The 14011-nt window shown below is 58.3% G+C and overlaps 1 protein-coding gene across 4 annotated transcripts in view; it reads right to left on the minus strand.

Moving 5' to 3' along the window:
- AHRR (aryl hydrocarbon receptor repressor) overlaps positions 1-14011 on the minus strand; it is a 76966-nt gene that overhangs the window by 29782 nt on the left and 33173 nt on the right. For all 4 annotated transcript variants that reach the window (XM_082724607.1, XM_082724606.1, XM_082724605.1 and 1 more), the window contains exon 4: positions 11775-11878. In XM_082724607.1, the coding sequence (XP_082580733.1) occupies positions 11775-11878 (104 nt within the window). The remainder of the gene's footprint in view (positions 1-11774; positions 11879-14011) is intronic.

A 14011-nucleotide genomic window follows, 5' to 3' on the forward strand; every position in this document is an offset into this window, starting at 1 on the left:
GCACCTGAGGGAGCTCAGGGTCTCGTGGGGGTGGTCAGGAGCTCATGGTGGTTGGTGGCACATTCACGGTAGGTGACTGGGGGCTCACAGTGGGATGTCTAGCGTCCATGGTAAATGGTCAGGGATTCACAGTGGAAGGTCAGGGTTCATGGTAGACCATCAGAGGTTAATAGATGGGGAGGCTCATGGTAGAGAGTCCTAATGATCTAAAGGCCAAAAAGAGGCCAAGCCTGGTCAGGACTCAGACACCCGATCCAGTCACAGAGATGGGGTCAGGAGCCATGCACGTCTGACCCCATAGGGAGGCCACTGGGTGGGCAGAGGGCACAACCTCTTAGGCCAGGGCAAGACAAGGTTCGGAAAAGGCACGAGCCAGTGGGCAGGGCACTCAGGTCGGCCTGGGATGCCTCGCGCTCATCGTCAGGCTGGCAGCGGGCCAGGGAGGTGAGGTGGGGGACTGGCCTTCCTGGCCTGAGGCCTCTGTTGAACCCTGAAAGAAACTGCAAGGGGCTCCAGAAGACTGGGTCCCGCAGGTACAACAGAAGATAACCAAAGGCAGATTCCTCAGAGCAGAAAGACCAAAGCAGGAGCCTGGGGACCAGGAGGAGGGAGAACCTCTGGAGGGTCGCAGCATCCATGGCCTGTCACCAGCCGCGGGTCCCCAGAAACACACCAGCACGTCCCTGTTCCCTGCACTGCTATCCTTCAGGAGTCGGGGCAGAGCGGGTCGCAGGATGCCCCTCCTGAAGCCAGTCGGCCTCTGCAGGTTGGGGGTGCGGAGTGGACCCCGCACTTGCTCCTGACCAGGGAGTTAGGCCCCAACCCCAAGGCCCCTCTGCCCCAGTCCAGTCCCCTCTCGGTGGGCTGGGACTCGCCCTCCCCCACGCTACACTGTCCCCCTGTGCCTGACAGCCCTGCCCTGTCCTTCAGGTGGGTCCCTACTGTGCCCGCCTTTCTGTCTCAGGCAGCCCCAAGTTTTGGCCATGACTGGGCTGGGGTTTTGTGTCTGCTCTTCTCAGCCGGTGTGACTGGGGACTGGCCTCTTCATTCGGTGGAGTACCATGCGGACGAACCACCGAAGGTGACAGGCTCCGGCCAGTTTTGTCTCATGAGGTCCAGTGGGAAGTTGGGTTTCTACGTGTTTTTTTAGAAGAGCCACGGTCTGAAGGTGGGAAGTCTCTGCTTGTACTCTAGGGTCCTGAGAACTGGTCCAGAAACCATACCAGTGCGGCTCTTGGCTCCCTGCTCCCCCCTCCAGGACCCCCAGGAAGGGCCCCACAGGAGTCTCCATCCCCAGGCCCAGGAGTGCCTGGGAACCGCTGGGACCCCTCCCGAGGATCCTGGGGCAGCCCAGAGCTCAGCCCACTGGACGCAACCAGCCTGCATCCACATTCCCTCCCCGCAGTTTGTCCCATCAAACGTGGACTCGGGGCTTCCTGGCCCGCACCGGCTCTGGCTCCTCCTCCCCCAAATCAGGCCCAGGAGGATAACGGGAAGAGCCCATGAACGTTATCCGGGGCTGGAGAGGGAAGGGGAAGTGGGGGCCGGGGCGCGGGGGCAGCCAGAGAAGGGCGGGAGGAGGAAGTCTGCTGCTGCTGCTGCCCAGGGGTCGCCAGCCCCGGCGGGAGACAGGACCGTCTGTGCGCGCCGGCAGGAGGCAGGCTCGGGAAGAGACCCGGGGCCGCAAACCCCAGTTTGGAAGAGATCTGCCGAGGAGCAAGGACGCACAAGGACACTGGGGCGACTGCAGCTCGGACGGCTCGTCCGGTAGTGAGACAAGGCCGAGCACGACCTTAGAGCCTGTCAGAGGTGGCCCCGCGCCCCCAGGCTCACGGCCGGCCCCTGGGTTTCCGACATTTTCAGAGGACCGCTGTCGGCCTGGGGCTGTGTGCACCTGCCCGCCGTCCTCACACGGCTGCCTCACAGCCCCCGTGAGTCCACGAGCGGAGCCTCTACGACCACAGGTTTCCACAGCTGACACAGGCGGGGCAGTACCCAGATCTCGGGTAGGCAGAGAACCTCCTTCCCCTGCTGCTGGGGCCGCACACTTGCTCTGAGCAGGCAGGCGTGGGGTCCCCTGGGGAAGACAACACCTTCTTCCCTCACGGGCAGGCGCTTTCCAGGGGCCTTCCAGCCTCCAGCCTCCCACGTGAGGCCCAGACCGGGAGGCTCAGCGCTTTCCCTGAAACCTGCTCCCTCCCTCTGGGAGCGCCTGGGAAGTTCTCACTGCCACGGGGTAGGGGGTGGCGGAGCTGGAACTCCAGAAAGGCGAACACCCCGGTCCTTTCTGTCCACTCTGCTGGCCGTGCAGGAGGACCTTCGGGCCGGAAACCCAGCCCTCGGTTCTGGGAAACCCTCCTGGGTGGTTTCCGCCCCCGATCTTTCTGGAATTGGAGCGTGTGGGCCTCTTGGGGCCTATATCCTCCACCTAGCTTCCTTTCCTCTCAGAGAAGCTGAAGTGACCCTTCAGCATCCACCCTGGGTCTTCCCACGGTTCCCAAGTTTGCTCTCATGCTTTCAGTTCTTGAGCTTTTCCAAAACCTCTGATTATTCCCTTTCGCGGCACCTGTTTTCCCTTCATGGGCGCTGTGAGGAGACACCCGCCATCAGCCGGTTGGTTGGTTTCCCTTGTTTGACTGAGCTGCCCTCCGTCCGGGGAAGGGTCTGTGCCCCTCCTGTGTGCTGGAGGTTAGGAATGGGTGGGGACAGCCCCCAGGAAGCCCCACAGCCACGACGGAGCCATGAGCTCTGGTGGGGACAAGCCTGATGTGGGCATTTTGGGGTCTGTCCGGGCTGTCGGGCTCCACAGAGGCACTGGGCCCGTCCTTGTGTTGTGGGCCGCAGCTGGCCTGTGGTACCATCACCCACCCGGCCATGCCCCCGGATCCCAACCCTGCAGCATGGGAGGGGCTGGTGGCTCTACCCCCATGGCCGCAGGGCCATGTGCCCCGCGCGGAGTGTCTCTTGGACCTGGGCACCCTGGTGCTGGCTGTGCTCTGTGTCTAGCTTGTGTCGTGTCTGTGAAAAGTGGCCTAGGGACCCACACCCGGTCACCGCTGTCCCAAATGATTTCCACAGTCGTTCCCAAGGACTTTGCGGAATTATGAAGGAACCACTGACTCCTTGATTCATAGCTTTTCCTTTTTCACTCCCCCCGGGAGGCTGGTCTGACGGAGACCCACTCATGCCCCAAGCAGCCGTCTCGCCCGCCTCTCGCGCTCTGGCCCCGCTCGGCCGGCCTTCCCTTGGAAGTGTCGGAGGCTTGGGGTCTTTCGCCCTCCACTTTCCGACGGGGCTCCGACTGACCTTCTCCATGAAATGCTGGGGGAGGTCCTCTACGATGCCGGTTTCACCACGAGCTCCATTGCCTTCCGGCACTGGGCCCCACCAGCCACAGCACCCTCCCGCCTCCTTCCTGTTTCGGTCCGGCCAGCGGGGACGGAGGGCCTCTGTGACTGTGCCCCCGAGTCTGACACACGACACCCCAGCCAGCCAGCTCCAAAGGCTCTGGGGCTGGAAGCAAGGCCTGGAAATGCTCTGTGGGTGTGGAGTGAGCCGAGCCAGGCCTCCGGCTCAGACAGCAGCCCTTCACCAGTGAGCCCACAGGGCCACTCGGATGCCAGCTTGGGGGGAGGCCCGCAGGGAGAGGTGGGGGCCAGTTCCAGCTCTGCCTCTGCTGGCACGTGGCAGGGGCAACCTAGAGAAGCCCTACTTGCCTCCATTTCCCCATCTGTAGAACGGTCACAGTGACAGCATCTGCCCCTCCAGGCTACTGAGGACCGGGTGAGTCCCTGGGGTCCGGAACAGCCCCAGCACCCGGGGGGGCCGAGCTCTGGCGTCAGGAGCAGGTCAGCACCGGGACCCTGGAGGTGAGGAAGCCTGAGTTTCTGCCCCAGCCTGTGCTCTAGCCTAAGGCTCCTGCCCTGCAAAGTGGACAGGTGTATGGGGCTCAATAGCAGCCCCCAAAGTCACATGCGCTTGGAACCAGGGACAGTGACCTGATTTGAGAAGGAATCTTGGCGGCTGTGGTTGCACTAAGCTGAGGTCACTCTGGATTAGGGTGGCCCCACACTCACAGGATGGGTGTCCTTCCTCGGGCACAGAAACACAGGGAGGACCGGCTGTTGGCAGACAGGGGGATGGGGAACACTCTCCCCTAAAGCCACCCGAAGGGACCCACCTGCCCACACCAGGCTTTTGGCCCAGTGACACTAATTTCGGGCTCCTGGGCTCCACAGCTGTGACAAGGACATTTCCATGTCTGAGCTACATTCAAACAACATGAACTTGCGCTGCTGTCACCAGTGCGCACGGCCCAGGCCGTTGCTGTCCTCTGGAGCTAGAGGCCAGGTGTGCTGAGGCCGGTGCCCCCGCCCCACGCCCTCTCTGAGGACAGACCACCCTCCACCGACCGACAAGCTCAACCGGCAGGCGAGCAGGCGTGTGTGTGTGCAAGTGCCCCAGGGAAAGCTGCCCCCCGGGAGGGTCAGGGCCGGGGTCCTCGGTCCCCCGACTGGGTCCATGCACAGAACTACCACAGGGCCGTGGAGGCTAAGCTCCAAGAGAAACGGGGGCGGGGGGTGGCATTCTAGCCTCAGGACCAGGAAGAGGGTCCCAGGAGGGAGCAGGTGTGGGGGAAGGAGCCCCAGCCTCTGTGCGTGACCTGCGGCGGTCCTTGCTCAGTCCGGGGGTGCATGCGGAACAGACCCAGGAAGGCAGGGCGGGGGCTCTGGGAGGGGCTGCGCCAGGAAGCAGGGCCCCGGCCCCCGCGGTGCCCGTGCGGGGACCCCAGCCGCAAGGGCTAGGCCCTCTCTGGGAGAGATCTCGCTGGCTGAGCCCGTGCCCCACGGCCGCTGCCACCCCAGCAGGGAAGCTAAGCGCCGCCCGAGGGGGTGAGACCTCAGGGCCCCCCCGGAGGACGTCCGGGGCTCGGAGGCTCCGTGTGAGCGCGCTCCCCTCGACGCCGAACAAACCGCGGCCCGCCTCGTGGCTGGAAACCACGCGCTTCACGTGTGTCACCGCAAACGAGTTAGAAAGAGAAGGACGGACGAGACATGCCCAGCAAACAGCAGTGAGAAGGCCCGGCTGCCTGGGTCAGGTCAGACGAAGGAGACCCCGAGCAGGGGACACGGCCAGGCACAAAGAGGCGCTTTACGTGTCGCAGTGGAGAAGGTCAGCTCGCGACGAGAGCACGGAGGCCCTGGACGCATGCGTCCTCCCCAGCAGCACTGCGGACGCGCGAGGCAACACTGACAGAGCCGAAAGGAAAAGACACGGCTCCACGATGGCGCCAGGAGACGCCAACACTCGTCTCTCAGGTCGAGACGACACAGAAAGCCGACAAGGACATAAAAGACTTGAACCCCGCCGACCACCTGATGTCGCTGGGGTTTACAGGGCACCCCACCCAGGGACAGAGGTCAAGTGGGAGCCTACTTTCTGGCTCATGGATGGCTTTTCACTGACCCCACAGGGCAGGAGGGGCAAGGGAGCTCTCTGGGGTCCCTCTTCTGAGGCGTAAGTCCTGTCCATGACGCGCCACCCTCATGACCTAAGCACCCCCCGAAGCCCCCCTCCTAAGACCGTCACACGGGGCTTTCGGTGACGAATACGAATTCAAATTATGTTAATTGGGCAGGGGAGGAATGCAGACATTCTGTCCATAGCAACAATCAATGACACCAACAGCTGTGTCTTTGAAAAACATCTGTAAAATGAATAAACCTCTAACCTAAGAAAAAAATGAGTCACAAATTACCAACAGAACCAGAAAGGAGACAAAGCTGACAGGACAACATGCTGCTGTGTACCCGCAGATTCGGCAAAGCAGAGGACATGGACCGACTCCCTGAGAGACGCAGACGACGAGAATTCACACTAGAACAGGTGACTCAACGGTCCCACAGTGACTGAAGCAGTTGAATCCATTGTTTGAAATCTTCTGACAAAGGGGGCATCTGGGCGGCTCAGTGGGTCGAGCTCCCGTCCTGATCTCAGGGCCATGGCATCAAGCCCGCGTTGGGCTCCACACTCAGTGGGGGGTCTGCTTGAGCTGCTCCCTCTCCCTCCCCCCTGCGCCTCCCCCATGGCTCAAGCACACACACTCTCTCTCTCCACTCCTTCCCCGCGTTCTAACAAAGAAAACTCCCAATATTCCCCAATAAACTGGTGAGTTCTAACAAACATTTCAGGGAAAATAACAGAAGAGAAGGAAGCACTCTCAAGGAACTTCCTGAAGCCTGCCCCAGCACGCTTCTGAACCAAAGACACTACAATGAAGCTACAAAAATACTTCTCAAGAACACAAACACAAAAATCCCCACAAAATACAACCAAATTTTATCCAGCAACATATAAATAAGACCTATCCTAAGCTAGCAAGTTTGGGCCAATGTTGGAAAATGGATCAATGTCGCTATAATCTCAACAGACTGGAGGAAAAAAGCCTTGATCATGTATGTCAAAGGATGCAGACGAAGCATCTGACACTTAATTCCCGTCGGTCATAAGAACTCTCCGAAAACAGGGACGAGAGGGAAATTTCTTAATCTGATATAAGGCATGTACCAAAAACAGAACAAACAAAACCTGAAAAACAAATCTAAGCTAATACTTACCACTGAAAGCCTCCAGGTTTCCCCTCACAACCGGGAACAAGCCTGACAGAGATGTTCCCTTTCCTCCTCTATGGTGGTCAGGGAGCCCCGGAAGAGTGGTAAGACAAGAAAAATAAAGTGTGTAGACTGAACAAGTAGATAAAAACTGTCTCTATTTCCAGACAACATGAAAATCTATGTTACAAATTCCCACAGAATCTACCAAAAAACCCCACAAGGACTACTAATGAATTCAGCAAGTTCACAGCTACAAAGTCAACCTAGAAAAATAAGTCATTTCTATGGTGTTCTATTTCTAGATAGCAATGGATTTCTATATAATATATTGGAATATAGTATTTCCATATAATAATGAAACTGAAATTAAGAAAAGTTCTGGTATAATAGCAATGGAGACAGAAAACACTTGGGTCTAACCCTAACAATGGAGACAGAAAACACTTGGGTCTAACCCTAACAATAGATGCAATCTCCCTGCCACACATGAGAGACAGGGAGGAAAGCAGCAGGAGACCAAATGGTGTGCCCGTGCACTAGGGTTAGCACTGGCAGGTGTCGGTTCTTCCCAACCTGACCTACTGATTTAACATAACCCCAGTCCAAATCCTGGCAGTAACTTTTGTAGGTAGCAACAAGCTAACTCTAAAATTTTATATGGAAAACCAGAGAAACCTAGAAAAGCCAAGACCATTCCTAAAAAAAGAACACAAATTGGAAAAGCCACACTACCCAATTTCAAGACATGTTGTACAGCTGCTGTGACCGAGGCAGGCTGGTGCCTGTTCGTGAAAGATCATGCACAGTCAACAGCAGAAGAGAGGTCAAAAACAGACTGACAAAATAGAGCACACAGAAGGATATTAACATGCAAAACAAGTATATCTCAGCCCAAACCTTAGCCCAAACCCCACACCATGAGCCCAAAATTAACTTAAAAGGAGCCATAAACCTGAAGGTCAAAACAGGAAACTATAAAACTTTGGAGACAAACATAAAATAAATAAATAATATTTAAACATAAAATAAAAATCTCTTCAGCCTAGATAAAGCATTCTCAAATGTGATACCAATACAATGATCTATTTAAAAAATCGATAAACTGGGCTTTGTCCAAATTAGGTACATTCATTCTCTGCAAGATGCTGTCAAGATAATGAAAAGACAAGGCAGACTAGAAGCAATTACTTACAAATCATACATTCAACAAAGATCGTGTGTCCAGAATACATAAAGAAGCCCAAGTCAAAAGTAAGGAAGCAAATAGCCTGATTTTTTAAGTGGGCGAATATCTGCACAGACCGCGTACAAATGGCCTCCCTTGGCGGCAAGTGAGCTCACGGGAAGGTGCTCAGCATCGCTGGTCATGAGGGTGAGGACACTCCCATCCACACTTACCACAAAACCCAGCAACCTCACACGTGGGTGTTACCGAACAAAATCCAAAACAAGCTTCACAGAGAAACCTGCATGTGTGTTTGTTACAGCTTTATTTGTAACACCAAATCCTGGAAACTCAATCATTCCGCCCTAGTTAGAGGACAAGTACACTGAAATGTGAGCACACCACGGAGTGACAAAAACCAACTGTGCTCCCTGCCGCCATGGGGCTGGGTCACTGCTCCCTGAGTTCCCTGTTGAAGGAAGCCACCCCAGGAGTCCTGGGCATGGCAGCTGGAGAAGACCACAAGGGCTGAAGAGCACAGTGTGGTGGCTGGGGAGCCGCACGTGGGTACCCTGGGGAAAACTGGGCACAATGGAATTGCTGTGTGTCTTCATTATGATGGTGGCCACACCACACCAGCAATAAGAACAAATTTCAGCATGCGTGACCTTACAGGTAAGTGTTAGAAAATGTACCCTTGGTATGCTTGAACTCAAGCTAGTGCCAGGTGGCCAGTCGTCCACAGTTCCCACTAGCACACTGCCATGTCCACACTGAACACTACAGCCCATCTTAGAAGTGAGACTAGAAACCCAGGACGTTGCTATTTGCGACCAAATGTGTATGTTTCCAGAACCTGCCTCTCCTATCCCACACCTCCCATCTCCCCCTGCCCCGAGCCTTTACCAAGACACTGGCTTCTTGAGGGGCCACAAGCCCAAGAGGACTAACCATGGACAAAGAAACACCAGGCCCTGGCCCAATCCCAACAGAGACCCTGGGCCCCAACAGCTCCAAATCTTGTCTTTTTCATCTAAAAATAGCAGACATCCGACCCCAGGCCTTTTGAATCTTGTGAATTTATGATGACTGCCCTAAACCCTGATTCTTCCAGAGACTGAGGATTGGAAAGAAGAGCTGGATTTCTTGTTTCTTTTCTCTTTCTTTGTGGCTGGATTTGTTTGTTTTGCTGTTAGGGAATATTTTTAAACTTCAAAAAGATTCTCTAATTCTCAAGTTGGACCCCACAATAGAAATACAGTGAGGAGAACACTCGCTATACAACCTAGCTCATTTCAACCCAGGGGAACTTCCAGAAACTTCTGTGGTCACAGAGAGCATGCTACAAGAGGCGGCAGAAGGAGACTTCAGTCTCCTTCTGAAGGAGGGGGGTGAGGGGCCAGTGGAAGAGCCCCTGTGCCCGGGCACACTGACCTGCAGACTTGGGTCCTGTCCCAGAGGGTCACTCCCCAGACCCGCACACCCTGGGCCAAAGGCAGGTCTGGGGCAAGGCACCGCCCTTCCTGCCCTCCCAGCTCTGAGGGAGATGATGTGCTCCCTCAGGCACAGGCCTGGCCACTTCCTGGGCTTCAGCTATACTAGGACCTCAGTGTCCCCTCCATGTCCTGAGGCCCTCGGGGAGACCCAGTTCTTGTGCGGAGGGTAGGACAGCTGCTGGGGTCCCACAGAGGGCCAGAGGGTGGCAGTGTGGACAGGAGTGCTGCAGACACAGCAGTCCTCTGGGCTCCAACAGGACATCGGGGTGCTGTGGGCTCATGCTCCCATATTTGCAGTTGGGACAAAGTTTAAAGATTTCATGTTTAAGATTTTATCTTAATTTTGAACATGAATTAGAAAAAAGAGCAATGCCAACCATCTTTCACCAGGAATAAAACTCAAGCCTGCACAATGTTTTCCAGCCCCAAGCTTACCAGCACTGACAGAAAAATCCAACTTTAGAGGAAAAATTAATATTTAAGAATCTGATTCAGAAAAACATGATAAATAATGAAGTATGAAAATATATCTCCTATGGAAACCACAATATTTCTTCAGATTATGAGACTGACGTGCTGCCTACTGCGCTAAGAAGGCACTGAAACCACACTATTTCTAAAAGCTCCTGTGTTGCCCGAAGCCATGCTCTGCTCCAGATGGCACTGAAACCTGCAGGGCTCTAAGAAGGCGGTCCCCAGGCACCCACCATACTGAAGTGTCATGGAGATTAAACTTAAGTATGTACTTCCTCGTTTTCTTTTTCTAAAGGAAATGACTTATAAGCTTGATCTTCATGAGAACAATCACGTCAGCAGGGTTGAAGGCCTTGGGGGAGGTGGAAGGTATGTGGGGTTTTGGGGCTCCCTGGGGGACCCCTGGGGGCCATGGAGAGTCATAGAAAATCATGGGGTCATGGAAAATCATGGGATCGTGGGGCTCCGTTGGGGACCATGGGGGCTCATAAAGGGTCATGGTGGCCATAGGAGTAAGGGGGGGGCCCTGTGGGGACTGTGGGAGGCTGTGGAAAATCCTACGGGACCATGGGGAGTCACGGGTTATGGTGGGCAGGTGGGAAGCCCCAGATTCTAGGCACAAGCCTCTCTGGCTCCCCTCCGGTCAGCACAGACGTTTTCCATCTGCCCATCTGTCAGTGGCAGATAGTCGCGCCCTGGACTGCGCCCTCCCTTCAGGTGAGGCCACGGGAAGTCATCTGAGGCTGAGAGGCCCGAGGGGCACATGCCTGCCACCGGAGCCCTGGCGGCAAACACCGGAGCAGCCAGGAGCTCACACACAGACCGTGGGAAGCTGCTGACGCGGTCAGGGACGTATCGAGGTGACAGGTGGATGGAAGGACGTGAGCAAGAAGCGGGAGGGGACGAGCCTGGGACAGTCTCGGTCCCCTGTCGTCTGTGAGGGTGTCGGCATCCTGGGCAGAGGACACGGTGAGCAGCCAACCACTGAGATCGTCCCTGCGGTGAAGGTGCCGGCACGGCAGCCTGGCCACAGGCTGGAGGCCGAGCAGCCGGGGCTCCCCCACAGGACCCACAGGTCACCCTGGCTGCCGCAGGACAGCTGGGGGTCAGGCAGGACCCAAGCGAGGCTGCAGCCAGCACCCAGGAAAGAGCCTGATTGGCTCCAAGCAGACTCAAGGTCATCAGTGTGAAAGGCGCCAATGAGCCACCATTTCTGCCCCTCGGTGCGTCGGCCTGACAGACCAGTGGGTACGCGCTGCCGAGGACACTCACCGGGGGAGACAGAACCGCCCGCCACACAGGGCTAGAGGTGAGGACTGGGCGGCAGGGTCCCGAGAGGCACGCAGGGGACATGGGGCCCGGCCCCTCAAGGACCGCTGGGGAGGCGTGGGCTCGGGGGCACCTGAGCAGCTGGTTATGGGCCGCCTGGGTCCTCCAAGCCCTCCTGAGATGGGGCGAACCCAGGCTCTGGGCTCCAGGCTGTAGGTGCCGGCAGTGAGCCCCACTCCGCGCACAATGACCTGAACCAGCCCAGAGAGCTCTGCCTCGCCGGCCCAGCTCCCGGGAGAAACCGAGCCCCAGCGAGGCAGGCCTCGTGACAGGGTCGGGAAGGGCACAGCCCTTCACGGGGGTCGGAGGCCCCATCTTGGGGAAAAGGCCGCCCTGGGCCACTGATGTCCCAAGATAAGACCAATACATGGACCAGCCAGGCACCCCTGCTGGGTCCTGGGGGCTCGGCGTGCCGTCCGCTCGGCGTGCCGTCGGTTCTTCCACGGACAAGTGATGAGAAAACCTGGTGCGGGAAACGATTTTCAGGCTAGAGACACGTGGACCAATGTCACTCCTGTTTTCTCCGTCCTGAGCCGCTGGACCCCACCCGGGCACCTGTGCCTGACCTCCATGGCTTCCAGGGCCATCCTGGAGCTCCGTCCAGAAACACTTCTACTTCGTTGTCGGCGGCCCAACCTGCCGGGGCCAGGGTGGCATGGACGGCCAGGCGTGCGCTCGCATGGCAAGGGGGCTCACCTCCAGCAGCAGTCTTCCCTCCAGCACGGCGGACCTCGCACTGGGACTGCGGTCTTCGGGGGCAGGGACACTGGCTGCTGGCTGCCGCGGGCCCTTCTGGACAGCTGCCGGAGAAGAACCAAGCGAGGCCGTCAGCACCCTTGCTGCGCCCCGACCTGCTGACCTCCTTGTGTTTCCCGCCTGCCGCCTTCTGCAGGCAAAGCCTGCAGCTGACCCGGGCTGTCCTCGACAGGTCACCCTAGGGCAGCCTGTCCTCCTGTTGGGGGGCCGCTGAGGGAAGCACCAGCGTCATAATCAGGAGATCAGGCCCTCAGGGCTGGGGCTGACCCCAGGGACCCCACCCCCACTCCGCTCCCCAGAAACTGCTCAGAGTCCTGTCCTGCTTAGGGACCCCCACCTGTCCCCGGGGTCCTCAAAGCCCCTCTCTGGAGACCCAAGCTCCAACAGGTGCCCTAACTCAGCCCTGCTGGTCTACATGACTTGGACCACCCTTGAGGGTCCCGCAAGACCTCATCACACCTCCAGCTCCCCCAGCCCCTCCCTCCCACCCCCCACCTGGCGTGGGGCAGCCCACCTGGCACGGGCTTCACAGCTGGGACAGGAAGACCCAGGAAGGCCGGCCTGGTGCGACTCAGGAGCCCCCAGCTTGACAGTTTCTGGGTCCCCCGACTCCCATGCACAGTGCAGCCTTATCTCCATCATGGGGTGAAGAGCTTGGACAGACAGACACGCAGGTCACACAGACAGATGTCAGCCCTATCCCAGTTCACCAGCCCCTGTTGTGGGGTCCCCCTGGGCCCAAGCAATTACGGGGGCTCCCCTGGGGTAGGGAAAGGGGCCTGGAGCCTCCGTGGAGGGCCTCCCAGCTGCTCTCACATGCTTCCCACACCAGAGCTGCAGGGGACGTCGGTGCAACTTAGGGTCCAAGGGCCGTACTCAAGGCCCCCAGAGCTCTGGGACTGCAGGCCCCTGATGCGTGCCTCTCACACCCAGGTGAGAAGACCCATCTAATGCCCTCGGACCATGGCTGCCGGAGACCCCCAGCCCTCGGCCCACACCAGCCGCGCAGCCGGCCCGGCAGCCCTGTGCGGCCAGGTGCAAGCGTGTTGTCCATCCAGTGTCCAAAGGGGCAAAGGGGCAGATGCAGGGAGGCGGCCCTCAGGACAGCCCCACAGGCGGCAGCATCCCCATCCCCCTCTCCAAGCATCCCCATCCCCCTCTCCGAGGCCAGCCGGCTACCAACCCCCTCCCCTCCCCACAGCTGATAAGCACTAGAGCTCTGTTCCCTGCATTAAACATTCCCAGAAATGAACCCATTTCCATGGCCGGAAAGTGGGGTATCTGGGGGACGTGAACGGTCGCACCTGGGCTCCCCGGGCAAGTGTGCAGAGATGGCGGGTGCACAGGCAGCCCAGGCCTCTCCCTGCAACAGAAACCCCTGGCAGCCAGCAAGGCCCCCACACCCTTGTCTCCAAGGCAGCGAAGCCCTGAGTTGTGAGGTGCAGGGACGGTCCGAGACCTGCTCCCTTTGTGCTGCGGACAGTGAGCCCACACAGCCCTGCCCCCAGCACCCAGGAGCAGAAGACCGACTCTGGAGAAGCCAGCGCTGCCGTGTCCCCCCAAAGGGAACCCCGGAGATGGGGGTGAGCCTCTGCCAGGGACCACACATGACCCCGTGTGCTCAAAGGCCAAGAAAGCCAACGGAGGGAGAACGGAGCGACCGACCCCTTCCACAGCCCCTAGATGACATCATGGAGCCAGGCCCGGCTTCCCAGACCACCCAGACGGGCCTGTCCCGCCGCCACACCAGGGAGGCCACAGCTCCCTGCCAGGGCAGAGCCCGCGCAGCACCTGGGCAGATCTGGGCCTCAGTGAAGGTGGGACAGGGACAGGACCCCCACCTCAGGGCCCCCGGGGCCCCCCACACACACCCAGGCTGCCAAGCCTCCCGCAAAGCAAACTCCGCTGCAGGTTCCTTCCGCCTCACCTCAGCTCGGAGCAGCTCCCTGCCCCCAGCCTGCCCCAAATGGCCTCAGATTAAGGGACCAGAGGTGAGGAGCTGGGCTAATACTTGCCTCCCTACTCTTTGCCCCTGCAGACCCTGTGGGGACTGTGGATTCCCACAACTGTGAGGCTGGGGTGGGGGGAGCCCCGGCACATGAGGGGGGTGCTGTGGGATGCTCACCCCCGAACACACTCACTGGGCTAGGCCCCATCCCATGCCCACTAGAGACACA

This window comes from Mustela nivalis (genome assembly GCF_964662115.1).
Source record: "Mustela nivalis genome assembly, chromosome: 3".
NCBI classification, from domain to species: domain Eukaryota; kingdom Metazoa; phylum Chordata; class Mammalia; order Carnivora; family Mustelidae; genus Mustela; species Mustela nivalis.